This window comes from Periplaneta americana, chromosome 7 (genome assembly GCF_040183065.1).
Source record: "Periplaneta americana isolate PAMFEO1 chromosome 7, P.americana_PAMFEO1_priV1, whole genome shotgun sequence".
NCBI lineage: Eukaryota > Metazoa > Arthropoda > Insecta > Blattodea > Blattidae > Periplaneta > Periplaneta americana.
In genome coordinates, this window is record NC_091123.1 from 130,240,138 (window position 1) to 130,256,267 (window position 16,130).

The 16,130-nt window shown below is 34.4% G+C and overlaps 1 protein-coding gene across 1 annotated transcript in view; it reads right to left on the bottom strand.

Annotated features, from left to right (window-relative positions):
• Positions 1-16,130, bottom strand: part of LOC138703448 (serine protease inhibitor 88Ea-like) — a 128,858-nt gene that overhangs the window by 17,306 nt on the left and 95,422 nt on the right. Inside the window, exon 2 of the mRNA XM_069831311.1 lies at positions 6,239-6,544. Coding sequence (XP_069687412.1) covers positions 6,239-6,544 — 306 coding nt within the window. The remainder of the gene's footprint in view (positions 1-6,238; positions 6,545-16,130) is intronic.

The window sequence follows — 16,130 nt, forward strand, 5'->3', positions numbered from 1 at the left end:
TACAATGAAATGTACATTGATATAATAATCTGCTAGTACTCCTGTTACCTCCATATCCATTCTAAACCGTTTACGTATGACCGAAACCGATAGTAGCATTTTAATATTTTACAATTGGCTGTATTTCGCGGTGGATTATGGGACATAAAAGGTGTAGTTTGATGTAATATCCTTCGCACCGATTTCAAGCATATTTGCCTGGATTACTCCCTCCTTTCTTTTTATCCTCTCAGACTTTTAGAGAGGTGGCCATTTTTTTTCTCTATATACAGCGCTTAAAGAGGGTGTTCCAAGTGTATAACTACAGCAAAGCAATTCCCATGTATAGTTACACACTGCTTATACATCTATTGCTTATGCATGGTTTATTAGTAATGTTTTCTGTCTCAACTCTGCATAAGTCTCGTATAAAAATTAGACATGGTTTATTAGTAAAACCGTTTGAGTGTACCAACATTTATAATTATTTATTTATTTTTATTTTCTAATGTTATTATAGTAATTACGTGTTATGTTCTCTTTAGTGAGGTTACCATATTGGCTGTAGTTTTGACATTTCATTTTAGTTTAGAAGTAAATAATAAAGTGGCTAATATAATTTTATTGAACAGTGTTTACACAAAGGACTATATTTCATGAAATTGAGAACACCTAATATATCAGACAAGACAAACTCTCTTAAGCTTTGGATGTAATGCAACAACACTGTACTGTAGTTACAGAGGTGGGACAAGGAACTGTTTCTATGCTGTTATATAATAATTATTTATCAGCCCGCATGGCGTAAAACCTAACGGGCAATGAATCCTTGCTCTTGGGTCGCGCTTCCGTAATGTAAAACAAGTGAACTATCTAGACCATTTGCAAACTCATTTTCTTATATCTAGACTTCGACATCTAATATAGCCAAATGACGATCTCTTGATAAACGTACCGGGCCTGATGTTTCGAAACTCTTCTTGTGGTTCTGTTGCCAATCCTTCATTATCATCGTATATAAATCTCATTCTATCACAATCAGGGTTGGGCTAGTAAATTGCCTGTATGTATTTTACGTAAAATACGTAATGTAGAAAACTTTTATACACGGAGTAATAAACTAACATTTGTTGATTTTGACAATCTAAACATCAATTACTTCATTCCTTTTAAGTCCTGATAAGAAAAATGTCTGTTTCAGCAGATTTTTTTTTTTTTTTTTTGTAATTTTATACTGTAGTTTTTACGTAGATTATAACATTTGTTCATAGTTACATTCATTCACTCATACTTAGAAAAACAGCAATGTTTTGCTTACTTTCAGTTTGTTGGAGAAATCGTATAACATCCTAACTAATTTGGGGGGGGGGATCTTATATATACATTATGAAACACAACTAATAATGAATAAACCTAACATTTAGCAACTAATATCACTTGTTAAATACATTTTGATAATAAAAATACAAACAATTAAACTAAATAGTTTTTATTGATTTCCCGAAAGTTTTGTTTTTGTCACTTCTGGGGTTTTAAAAATAAACTATTCTAGCGATAAAGGCATTTTTATAGTATAACAGTTTAAGATAAATATTATGATTTGAACATAACTATTCATTAAATGTAATAATTTTCCAAATTTTATGTGGTAAATGACTAATCATCAAACAGGTAGGAAGCATGGCTGAATAGACTTTTTGTATGTTAGAACATTAATAAACTTAATTTTTCAATCTTCGCTTCCACTGGCATTACTATCTTTGTTGGTCGTAGGCTATGTGTACAGTTCTGTGTAGAAACTTTAGACTTTATCCGGTATGAATTGCAAAATCTTTTTAAGGTCTCCAATTTTTTAACATTAATTGGTAGCCTCGAGTTGTATGCTATGTTTGTTGGCAGTTAACGGTAAATTTTCATCACAAACTGAACAAAGAAGGATTAAAAATAAAAGTTCTTCAAGTTTTTTTTTTTTTACGATTTTACATTGATTACGTCAATTACACATTATTCACGCGTATTTTACTGCAATATAAATAACCTTATTTTAAGCGTAAATTTCTAATCCTGATCTAGTACTTTTAGGGAGTTAAGTAGAAATTAAATTGCACTTGAATCAGTTATTTGTAATACCTTATTTCCAATAATTTTCTTTGCACTTGGTATGCACATCAATTCTGGATGTAGAAGTCTCCTTGTTGATTCTTGTTAAAACAACACGACTCCAAAAATAAAATAAACATTATGAGTAAATTCGCGAGATAAAGATAAATTACGTTTATAACTAGGCACATATACATCTAATTTCAAGGTTACACAGAACTAATAAAATGGTTTTTCATCTATACATGTCAAAAAAGCACGAATCCGAGAATGAAAGAATACATTATGATGAAATAAATTCATTCAATAAAGGTAAATTATTTCTATAATTTAGGCACTGATACACCTAGCGTGATGAGTAAACAGCGCTAATAAAATGGTTTTTCATAACAACACTAGTCCGAAAATAAAAAACATTGTAATGAAATTAATTCAAGTAATACAGATAAATTCTCCTATAGTTATAGGCTACACCCATCGTATGTATCTTCAAGATTACACAGCGCTAGTAAAATTGTTTTTGTCGATACTTTTTAAAACAACACGAATTCGAGATTTAAAAAATATGAGGAAATTAATTTTGATAATACAGATAATCTTCTTCTATAGGCCTGTTAGGTTCACTGATAATACATATTGTCTATGTTACATAGCGCTAACAAAGTTGTAGTAATGTACACTTTTTAAAACAACATGAGACCAAGAATAAAAAATAAAAAAAATGTTACAAAGAAATAAGAGGAGATAAAAGTTAAAATGTTTGTGTAATTAAAGGAACTTGCTCGTGTTTCTACTTTAAAAGTCACACGTGTTAATAGAGTTCTTTAAGTTGTTCATTATTAGTGCAGTTTAAAAAGCAATTTGAGTCCGAGAATAAAGAAACTAATTACTAAAAATGAACTCAAATAATGCAGATGAATTACTTCTGTAATGAGAGACACACGTGTTTCTATTGTCAAGGTTACGCAGCTCTAATGAAGTTGTTTATTGTTACTTCTTCAAAGAACATCGATACCATAACAAAAGCTAACATATGAAAAAAATAATTCAGGTAACAGAGGAAAATTACTTCTGCAATAACGGATATTACCTGCGTTTCTTGTTTCATAGTTTTACAGCGCTAACAAAACAAATATTATTTATTACTGGTAGTGTAGACGATTTTTTCCTCCCTCAAAACTAACATTGTGTGACTTAAGTTGTTCTACATACTGTAAGGTCGACTCACAAAATAAAAGGGCGGTTTTGACTTAAAATCGTCTACCATGTGCTCTTCTGAATTTATCAATAGTAATCTCACTAGACGTTTTGATTTATCTAGAGAAAATCAAAACTCGAGTGCGATTTAATTGACTATTACACGATTAGAAGAAAGTATACAAAGATTAGAAGTAACGAAGTACTCCACTACAATAAAATATTGACGTACGAAAATACAACTGTCTTCAAATGTATTATTGTACCATTTCAACATTACAAATATTACGCTAGATGCATGCTAGATGGCAGTAGTGAGCAATGCCTTCTGGTCGAGAAGTTCTCGATCTATTATACACGATGGCAATGTTACTAGTCATGAAGACTTTGTTGATTCAGTTTCATTTTTATTAAAATGCAACATTCCACTTCAATTATCCGAATCCCAGTAATCAACGTCACTTGACAGATGATTTTCAATAAATCTTAATATTAAACAATCTCTGATACGTGACTATCCATAATATCATATAGCAGAAGCTATAACATAACCTAACGAATATACACAAGTGTTAGAAAAGTTTTAATTAACGACGATGACATAAAAAATAAACATGAATAATTTTAAAAGGAATAATTATTGAGTGTACAATTTTCAAATTTGAATGTGGTTGGTGGTTCAATTGATGTTATATTGGACGTGTGCGTAATAGAAGTGGAACTCGTTGATTTAGGCCTACATGGTGTATTCAACTTATTCAGGATTTCCGAATGGTGCTCTTCATTTATTTGTAAATCGGATTTCAGAAGATGCATAGGTATGATCAGTGATTTTTATTAATTCTTGTTCTTGAATGCCAATGCGAGTCATATTTGAAACTTTTGTGCATCGACTGGAGTGGTTTGTAATTTTATATACATATATTTTTTTTTTACGTCCAGACCAGCGCAGTTTCAAATGTTGGCAAACAAAGAAACAAATGCTAGGGATGCGATAAAATTAAACAAATGCTAGGGACGCGATAAAATTAAACAAATGCTAGGGACGCGATAAAATTGTGCGATAAGCAGCCATGATTGGTTGAAATACGCCCTTTCGTACCGTTTTATTGGTCAAAAGTAGTATGACGTAGTAAGAGTGTAATAGTCAACATTAATCTCACTAGAGTTTTGATTTATCTAGAGAAAATCAAAACTCGAGTGGGATTTAATTGACTATTACACGATTAGGAGAAAGTATATAAAGATTAGAAGTAACAAAGTACTCCAATACAATAAAATATTAACTGACTTACGAAAATACAACTGTCTTCAAATGTATTATTGTACCATCTCAACATTACGCTAGATGGCAGTAGTGTGTTATGATTAGGTGTTTTCTTGTTATCAGTTGTGCCAACTATGGAATCTTCATTGAACTCTGTGGACGGTTACTAGTCAAGAAGGCTTTGTTGATTCAGTTTCATTTTTATTAAAACAGTTGCATTCCACATCAATCATCCGGATCCCAGTAATCAACGTCACTTGACAGATGATTTTCAATAAATCTTGGTATTAAACAATCTCTGATACGTGACTATCCATAATATCATATAGCAGAAGCTATAACAAACATAACCTAAATAATATAAAGGAGTGTTAGAAAAGTTTTAATTAGGGATGATGAAATAAACAAGAAACGTTTTAATTAACGATGATGAAATAAAAAATAAACATGAATAATTTTAAAGGAAACAATTATTGAAAGTACAATTTTCAAATTTCAATGTTTTAGTGGTTGATGGTTCAGTTGATGTTATATTGGACGTGTGCGTAAAAGAAGTGAACTCGTTGATGTATATGGTGTATCCCTCAACTTATTCAGGATTTCCGAATGGTGCTCTTCATTTATTTGTAAATAGGGTTTCAGGGAAGATGTATAGCTATGACCAGTGATCTTTATTAATTCGTGTTCTTAATTGCCAATGCGAGTCATATTTGAAAGTGCTGTGTATCGACTGGAGTGGTTTGTAATTTTCTGTTTTTTGACGTCCAGACCAGTGCAGTTTGAAAAGTTGGCAAACAAAGAAACAAATGCTAGGGTATTGATAAAAATAAACAAATGCTAGGGACGCGATAAAATTAAACAAATGCTAGGGACGCGATAAAATTGTGCGATAAGCAGCCATGATTGGTTGAAAGACGTCCTTTCGTACTGTTTTATTGGTCAAAAGTAGTATGACGTAGTAAAAGTGTGATAGTCATAACATCTTACTGTTATTATTTTCAACATGAAATATATTTCATTGATGTATGCAACCTGGATGCTGGAGAAGACATGAAGAAGAATGTAGAGTGTGAAATGGACAGATAGAATAAGAAATGAAGCTATGATAGAAAGATTGGGTGAAGAAAGAATAATGCTGAAACTAATCAAGAAGAGAATGAAATTGATTGGGTTACTGGCTAAGAAGAAATTATCTATTGAAGGATGCACTTGGAAGAAATGATGAACGGTAAAAAAGTACGGGACAGAAGAAGATATCAGACGATAAATAAGATAATGAAGGTATATGGCTCTTACACGAAGACGAAGAGGAAGACGGAAAATAGAAAAAATTGGACAATGCTGCGTTTGCTGTGAAGGACATACCCTTGACCACAAAACTGTGAATGAATATATTAAACCTTACCTTCATTATTCCGCACCATTTGATGGTGACTAAATAATCTTTCTAATTGAAAAATTACATTGAAATATTTTTATAGTTCTCAAGAAGAGGAAGATGATTTTTTAGACATGTCAACCATAGAGAACATCATAAATTTCTACTCCCGCCACTAATCCTTCAAAACTATTCAAAACTTTCCCCTATGCATTTATTGTATTCTGGACAGTAATTTTTTTTTGTATTTTTTGAGAACCATTGAATTAAGCAACTGACATTCCCATAATCTTTGCTAATATATTTTACGCACTAACCTGAGTCTCTGGAATCCTCAAAGCCTTTTTGAGGGACGCTTCTGTCTGATTTTCAGCCCCGAAATACGCGAGCAGAAGGGCGTTGTAGACACTGAAGGGTGAGAAGAACACGTTCCCCGTCGGGGTAGCTGCCACGGCCTCCCTCAGCATATCCATGCTAAACATCTGCTCTCCAGTGAACAGATCCTGGCGCGTGTTAGGGCTGTTGGAGAGATCATTCCCGAAGCACTGCTCCACGCCAGGGTCCGACACTGCTTGTAGTCCTGCCACCAGCACCGTGCCCAATATCGCCAGTTCGAAAATCATCTGCAAACACAACAAACATACATTCAGTCACCGCTCAACATTTAATTCAGTATTCATGTACTGATTGCTAATATTACCTCCATTCGGCTTTTTGCCATGTTCCAGTTCCTCTCCTCTGGGCATTTTTAACCAACATTAAAGCCTGCTCACTCATTTGATCCCCAAGCTGCTTCCTTTGTATTATTATTCAAGTTTTATATTGGTTAATACCGGCGGATAAAAGGGAAGCGGGTTTTCTTTCAGTAATTAACAGCGTCTGAGGGGATGGGAGTTTCTAGTTATGCGTTGTTATGTCCCTCTCCATTGTTAAACAATACAATCGTATGTGCCTAACCTATTACACAGGGTGGAATTGAAATACTCCTGCAGATTGAAAGGTACTGTAGGATACATATAAATGAATAGAAAACTTTGTTACGTTTTGTTATTAAATGCACGGTTAATTAGAAAATTACAGCAGTCTGGCAACATCGCCGCTAACATACTCCTCTCTTCTCGTAAGACTCATGTAAGAGGTCAGCGAACTCAGACTGTCTGCGTAGGTGAACTACCTCCACCTGCCTCTCTGCTCTGGTTACAACGTTGTAATTTTGTCGCGTTGTTCAGTGACTTGAAATTATGTAGGTAGTTTATAAATTAAATTTACACGAAATACGCCAGAGGGATAAATGATTCTTTATTAGATTTTCTTTCAATATGAACAAAAATGACGATGCTATTCGTAATAGTTACAGAATAAGGTGTTAGACATTTGGAAGGGGGGGACTTTTTTTGTGAGAAAACTATGCATTTCCCACTAATATGGTATTACACTCTTTTGTTACATACAACATGAGCTATTTGCTCTAAAAATCTGCAGGGTTATTTTACTACCATTCTGTATAAACAGAGCAGAAGAGAGCATGTTCCAACGTACACGAATATGTTGTACCATGAAACATTTTACATATCCCTTCATTTATTTTTTTTCATCCTTAATAGAACCGTAAAACAGGAAAATACCTATAGGAAGTTATAAAAGAATCTTCAGTAATTATTTCAAGAATTTTTTTCATTTAACAAATTAATTTCTCAAAATTAAAAAAAAAAAAATGTGAACAGTGACTCCGGGTATAAAAGTCTCCCCTAAAGTATACTACGTGCTCAGAACTCAGGAGGATAAAATAAATGCCCAATAATATGTAAATGTACGGTACATAACCTTCCGCCCCACAGTTTAGGAACTTCTGGTTGCTTACTGGGTCGTGCAATGAATTTATCATTGTCCTGGATTAAGGGAGTCGATCGATAGACACCGGTAGAGATGTGAGGCCGCACCTGGGCAAAACCCTGACGCAGAGAGTAAGTTGTCTGCAGGTATTGGGGTCAGCACACCCACATGGCATGACCTGCCAGCCCCACATCACAGCTGGGCCTTGCGACATACGTGCACTTGCATAAAATCCCCGCGCACCCGTATGGATCCTTCGGACGTAACACAGCCTAACCTAACACAATGCTCTTCATTTATCGTAACCTCTGATCTAAACACCTGTTCCAAAAGTGACGAACGTTGAACGTAGGTATAGTCCGGGTCAGCTTACTTAATACCGTAAGGGCGAAACCTAACTATTTTTCCCCCATTACTACATAAGCTAGTGGATTACGCTGATTTTCTCTTGCCAACTTCGTTTCTAATTTAGGTACTGAGAAATACTACAACTGGTAGTGATTTTATAACTGTTATGTTGGCACCAGTGACACAAGTTGTCAGTAGTTTAAATTCTGAAAATTCAACTTGTTCTAGATTTCTGAGCCCATTACTGGAAGCTAGTGGAATTTGAACATACTAATATTTAATTAATATCAGTATTAATATTAATACATAATAGTTATTGTGTGTGTTGCTTTGTGTTGTGGTTACAATTTCAAGATTAGAGTCAGGTAGGCTAAGTGTAAATAAATATAACATATTTCGTGTGATACACGCCCTTGAGTAATCGATAGAAATGTCATTTCACATTTTAATTAATTTCTTTCGTGTTTAGACTTTTATTACAGTAATGGAGTAAATATTCTAAGGCACACATTTCAAAATGGCGTTCGTTTTCGGAATTGATGCTAATCATTTCACGTGATCAAACAAAATACATTTTTAGGTTAGGTCTCGTGATTCGTAAACTATTTAATCAAAGCAATGAATTTCATGTTGTCAGACAAAATAAATTTTAATATTAGATCATACACTAATCTACTAACTACTAACATAATGTGCGAGAGTTTCAGAAGAAAAATATACTCTTTCACAAATTATTGAACCTTTTAGAAAACACCTCCCCAACATAAAGATGAGAAGTGGTAAATAAGCAAGACATCGTTATTGTTAATACTATATTATTATTATTATTATTATTATTATTATTATTATTATTATTATTATTATCATCATCATCATCATCATCATCATCGTCATCACCATCGTTATCATCTTGCTTAGAGGATTGTACAGCACAACCTGTATAAGTACCACAGAATACATAGTTCACACAGTAAATATTTTGGAATTTCATGGTTGGTATCAATGTTTTCTCCTCACATCGACTACTACAGTGACCTTGAAACCTGGCCGTCATGCGAAAACGAGATGCATCGTTTTCGAGTGGCTACCGAAGGAACCTTCTTGTCACAGACACCATCAAACTCAGTAACTAATGTTACGCCTTTTATTACAATTCGGCTGCCCTATATAATCATAATTTATGGGTGTTTATAGCTTCACAGTCTGTGGTGGTTTCGAATTCTGATAGTTCTCCGCTGTGATTCAAGAGGTAACGTTTTTAGCTAGAAATACTGCAGAATTGAGTTCGTTCTCCAGCAGGGAAATATTCATCTGCTTCCTATATGGACAGAGATTGCGCCCAGATTTGTCATACTTTAGTTCTGGCATATCGGAAAAGATTTTAGACACTGTTCTCTAAAATGTACTATGCGTGAAGAAGGAGATACTGTACATGGAAGATGAGTCACGTTCGTTCATATTGTGTATTTTGTAACTTTAATTTTGTATTCAAACACAAACTGCAGTATAAAACATATTTATAATGCGATAAGATTAATTATTTTATATTTAGGTTTTCAAGTTATTCATATTTTTGTGATATAGTACTATCAAATTAACTTAGTAATTTATTTCCGTGTTTCAAAATTATAAAATTCAGTGTAGTAACGTCAGGGGTTGTTTGGACATCAGATCAATAACAGTTGACATGAATGACTGACTGACTGACTGATAACCAACTAACAGGATTTTTTTGTCTTTGTTAACCTCCCCTGTTGTAGGTGCATGACAATATCTGTAGAGGATGAGATGATTCTATGCACCACACAGTATAGCTAGGTGGACACATTTTTTGTGGGCCTCCCAAAGCCTGGAGTCAGCAGAGTTCAGGGACCTCCACAGAGATACTCACAGAACAGAACGTTAACAAGGGACATCCATTCTTGTCTGAGGCGGGATTGGAAGCCACGCACTTTCGGTCGCGCCGTCTGGTCTAAGAGGAGCGCGCCTTAGACTTTGTGGCCACCGGGCCCGGCGTAACATAATTAATTAATCAATCGAATGTTTGACACACAAATTATACCGGTATCGAGAATCTAATTCTCAGTTAAGGGATATTCAGAATATTCGTTAGAATCTTGAAATTAATTTTTGGAACATCACAATAGTTGATGAATATATATCCTTAATGGACAAGCTGTAATAAGTGGGGACCGTATTGTCCCAAGGCGTACGCAGATAAGGTTAATTGTTCATAGACTAGCCTACAGTCCGCATTTCACGAGAAGATCCGAGCAAGGAATGAGAGTTTTTCCTCCACTCTTATAACCTATCCCCGACACTGAACCGGCCAGCCTTTGACTGAGCCTCATTTGTCCCAGCCGGCCAATGAAACCACTCCCATCCACCTGCGCCTTCAATAACGCTGAGTTACTGCTTACTCCCCTCTTACCCCGCAAGGACCATACTCTCCTCGCAGGGATCCTCTCGTGAAATTTGGAGAGTACGTATATTGGCATGACGTCATGCTTGATGTCAGGGAACACTTGCATCTTTTTTGTGCTGCAGTTGACGTTCTATTCATAATTAAATACTGGGCGTCGAAGACTGTTGAAAATGTATTTTAGTGAAAAAGATTGATACTACGATGGCCTTTCTTACAATTGAAATTATTTGTTAATTTATTTATTTCATTTATTTTTACGAGTACTGGCAGAGTTATGACCATAAGACCTTCTCTTCCACTCATGGTCTATAAAAATACTCTGCAAATATAACATCAATACAGAAAACAATGGAATAATAATAATCATCCGTGGCGTTACAGCCCATGAAGGGCCCAGACCGACCAACCGGCTGCTGGCCTCACCCCCACATGCCGAAGGAGAGGTGGACGATCATCCAACCAGAATGAGGTATCGTGTGGTTAGCACGATGATCCCCCCAGCCGTTATAGATGGCATTCGCAACCGAATTTCGCTACCTATCGATGCTGAGTGGGCACCAGTTCCATACACTGGTCGAAATTTCATGAGAAAATTTCTTCCCCCATGAGGACTCGAACCAGCGCGCATACCGTAGCGCGAGTCCTAGGCAGGATGCCTTAGACCACGACGCCACGGCGTGGGATTACAATGATAATAATAGTAAGAGTAAAATGTAGATGTGTTTAGTTACATGTGATTCTGAAAGTTGGACACTTCTTAGAATTCAGTGTTAAATAAGACAATTTAGATCGAAGGAATTGTATTAACATAATATAGGAAAACTGATGTAAGCTTATTAAAAATAAATATTCTACAAAAGTAATATTTGAAGAAAGATCATGCTCTAGAGACGAAAAGCAGTCTTTCTGATAATCGTCATTTGAAAGTAGCCAATGTCTGACAGTCGTTTACACTATGTAGGCCTACCCTAGATTACGCTATTCACACATTGATCAAGCATTAGTTACACTGTTGTACACAATTTATAAAATAAGTAGGCTATAGTATTATAAAAAAAAACCTTGCATTACAACACACAACACTGTGCATAAGCTTAATATTGTAAATAATGTTTGATCAATGTAGGCCTACATTCTTTATGATAGAGTAAATAGTAAAAATGGCGTATTCGATTGTACATAGTGTAAATAATGTAAATTGTAAATATTAGTGTAGTTGTTAAAGTGGTCCATGTTTTGTTCTGCCTCTCTTTACGAGACAAGTGTCGCGTGAGCCGTCAGTAAAGTACTTCGCTTGTTGGATACGCGCACGGTCCACTTAAAAACTCCAGTAATAGGTATTTAATCTTTGTAGTCCCCTCAGGCAAAGTACGGTCCCTAGCAATGAGAAATACGTTGCAACAATTTTGATACAGAGACGCTAACCTTGACGCGGGAGAGAGTAATCTTCTGAAGATGAGGCAATTCGTGTATTCGTGACACATAAATTTAGTCCAATAAACTTTTATGAGACATCCTATTCGTGTGGACGGCTCCAAGACCTTGGCTCTAAGTCACAACTGTTTCCGGTTCCTGTAAAATAACCCAGAGTTGTGTAATGTGTGATGTAACCGGTACTGGATGCACTGATGAGAATCTCTCTCGTCAGACACAGTCATCTCCCGGGAATCAAACCAGTGACTCCTACAACATTAGTGAATGTATATAATCAACCATCTTTTGCAATAAGCTACCAAAAAAAATACTATGACTTTACACAGTGTGTCAAGTTTCAGTCGATACGGTGGCTGATCAAAGGCTCCTTTCAAATAAAAACCCGCACCTAACGTAGAATGATCCACCCCTACCGAATTGAATATAGTCTAAACCGTTTATAGCGACATCGCTTTTAACGACGTATTGGCTATAACGGCGAAATCTAACGGTCCCATCTAAATCCTATATAAACACTGTATTTAAAAAATCGCTTAGTATGATATCGCTTATTACGACGTATCGTATAAAACGACGTATTTTTATCACATTTTCGGAGAAATTTATCGGGTATAACGTCCAATGTTTATTTTTGTTTGTTACGTATTAAGGGATTACTGACAACAATGTAACGCTTATTTTGAATCTCTTGTTTCCAGTTAGATGGTTAAAAAAACAGTCGTATGCATCTTGCCTATAATAGTAATTAAGACGCTCGTATGAAAATTATAAAACTCTCTTACTCTAGTTTCATACACATACTCGCATCTTAATTACTACCATTATAGGCTCGTTGCATAATATACTATAATAGTGTGATTTTATTTCTATTATTGTATTTGTATTTCTGGTGGTGTGGAAGAGAAGGCCTCGTTAACTACTCAAAATAAATAAATAAAATATGTATTTTCTCATTCGAGGAACTTAGTTTGTATCAAAACATGTAAATTAAAAATTTAAATAGACTTTAGAATAATTTGAGTTAATTTTCAATGATTATAAAGTATGTTCCTAAATTTATTTTAGTAAATTCTGCACTTTGTTAGAATTGATTTGGCGTGGAACACCAAAATATGAGTACTTTTAAGCCCATTTGTATAAAACTCCCTGACTAAAGATCAACTTTGATCGAAGATCGAAAAGTGAACCGAGTTCAGACACTTCTTCTATTGTATAAAACATTTCTGCGATCAAATTACCTTGGTTCAAATGCAATCTAAGTTCACGTGAAAAGGATTTGGCAACATCGCATAAACAGGTGAAATATGTGATGCGCGGACCATGTTGTACAGGTTTGTTCAGTGTTGCCAATTTAGCCACTTTAACTCTTTTTCAACAACAATTTCTTTTAACTTTTATATTGTTTAAATAGGGATTTAGCGACCTTTTTAGCACCCCATAGTGACAAAAATTTAATCTTTCTTTGTTGATAATGAGAAATCTAGCGACTTTACAACTACTTTTTGGCGACTTTCCGTACACTCTGTTGGAGACACTGGTTTGTTTTGTGCATTGTAACTAATGGAGGACAATAAGAAGGAGGTTGACCGTTCTCCAAATTGTTATCATGTTGTGGTGTTTGATACTGCTAAACATAATAGAGCTTCATAAAACGACAGTTTTCGTTTAGTAATACAGTTAATTAAATATTTATTAATGTACCTATCATATCCATTAATAATTAATGGTTGTTATAAACATAATATAATTATAGGTTATGTCATTTGATACTGCTGAACACGATAGAGCCTTATAAAATATAAGATTGTTTGTGTATTAAGGCAAGACAATGAAAAAAAAAATATATATATATATATACTGCATAAATATACATACCATATTTATTAATAATAATAATAATAATAATAATAATAATAATGGATATTTTATTTGCACAATCTGTCACTCGTATATTGAAACAGAAAAGAAATAACTGAACTTGGATCATCTAACTTAATCGGAAGAATTTCTTCAGTCAAAGTTGACATTAGTTTGAGACAAATTAATCTCAGATTAGACTTTATACAACACAAAATTCCAAGTTCAGCTAGAACAAGGATCAATTTAACCTCTGATCTAAGATTAAATGGTTTATACGATCAGCCCTTAATAGCATATCCCACAACTATAAATCTGGCATGATGCAGTAGAAAACTCAGTAGCGGAGGGTTATTCCACTGTGTGACGTATTTGATAGACACAAAGTGTTAAAAGTTTGAATATTTGAATACACGTAGTTTGACGTCAGCAGCGACGACAAACGTTATTTTCTGAGGTGGGGTAATAGCTGACTAGGCGAGAGATGTCAGGTTCCTTGCTGACTGTTGACTTCTCCCAAGGTCCCGCGAGCTGGAGAAAGCTGAACCTCGAGCATAGAGCTACGTATCTTCCATGAAAGGAATGTGACCTGGATACATCAGTCTGCATTGCGTACAGAGCTTTCCAATAACAATGCTACGATGAAGTGGGATAAGTAAAGACTCTCGTTCTTTAAATAATGCTTCGACAGGTCTTCTTTTATTGACCTTTTCTAACAGATTCATTTCACAGTGAATTAGATTATGATAAAGCAGTAACTGCCATAAATTTTGGAACTAAAACCGGGACATAATTAAAACACCCGGTCATTGTGCAAAATTCGATTTTTATTTCAGTAACTCTCTAGTGAGAGAGATAGTGACAAGTACAATCAAGTGTATTTCTTAGCATCGCCACAGATACACTTGATTGTACTTGTCACTATCTCTCTCACTAGAGAGTTATTGAAATTTATATTTTCCCCGCCATTCATAAAATATTTTGATATGATACCTCTTGCACAAAAGGGGAGATCTATAACTGAAACTTGATTAATATATTTCAGTATTATTTGTATTTATCCTGGTAATAATGAACAGATTGACTCGTAGACACTTTTGTTTTTGCAGCGATAACTTCCCATGATTGTATGAGAAGATTCGAAGAGAACGGCAGTTACGTAGACTTTCAGCTCCTCCCTACTACCATTAATGCATAGCACAATGTCAATACGGCGGTTGCTGTCGTATGCGATACATCGAACTTTTCTGTTGATTTTTGAGTTCGTCATTTTTTTTCTGGTTATTATATGCTTATTTAAGTTGTGTTAACTCTCGCTAGTGCTTTTATATTTTATTTTATCCGTCTTAGTATTTATTTTATTATTGTAAATATTTTTGTTTTATTATTATTATTATTATTATTAATGAATTAATTTATATTACTATCTTTGTATCATCTCCGTCACGGATATTCTATTATTATTATTATTATTATTATTATTATTATTATTATTATTATTATTATTATTATTATTATTATTATTATTTTTCTTGTTGTTATTGTTACTATTATTTCTAACATCAACTTTATTATTGATCCCTTTAAAATTTATGTAGACTATTGGACTGTACCCGAGCACGAGCATATGCTCATTTCGGGTATATATTCATATGTATCATTTCAAATGTAAATTTTGAATAAATTTGAATTGAATTGAATTTGAATTGGAATTAAAATAATTTTGCAAAGAAATTAACACAATATTACTTGCTTCTTTTTTCATAATCATACCATTCATATTTCTGAGATTTGCTTACAGCCCGCATGATGCATGGATATCTTTGTACCTACTGTACACGTAAAATTCAGAACTTGTGTTCAAATTGTAGTGGCGATGCAATATGCTTTCTTTAGTGTCTGCGCTTAACCGATTTCTTTCACCAGTCCATTGTGCTGCCATCAGAGAAAATTTGCGTTCAAGATTTGCATTGTGAGCAGGCACAACGAAAATATACTGACTGATTTCCAATGATTCTGAATACTGTTCTGTATGATTTACAAAAAATTTAAGCCACTTGTCTTGAATTTTTCCGCTTTCCCAGTCATGAACACCAAAGTTATTGAACCAAACAAACTGATCAAAAGCTTCAGATTCTGAAAGCTGCAAGCTGCACTTTTTTTTAGGTAAGTCAAGGTCTCTTCCATATCACTGTATCACTTCTATATCACTATTTAAAGTTTTCAACAAATTCGGCTAAATCACACAATCGATATATTGTAATAACCCTAAAATACAAAGAAGCTGTAAACCAACTCAAAATCGGGACATC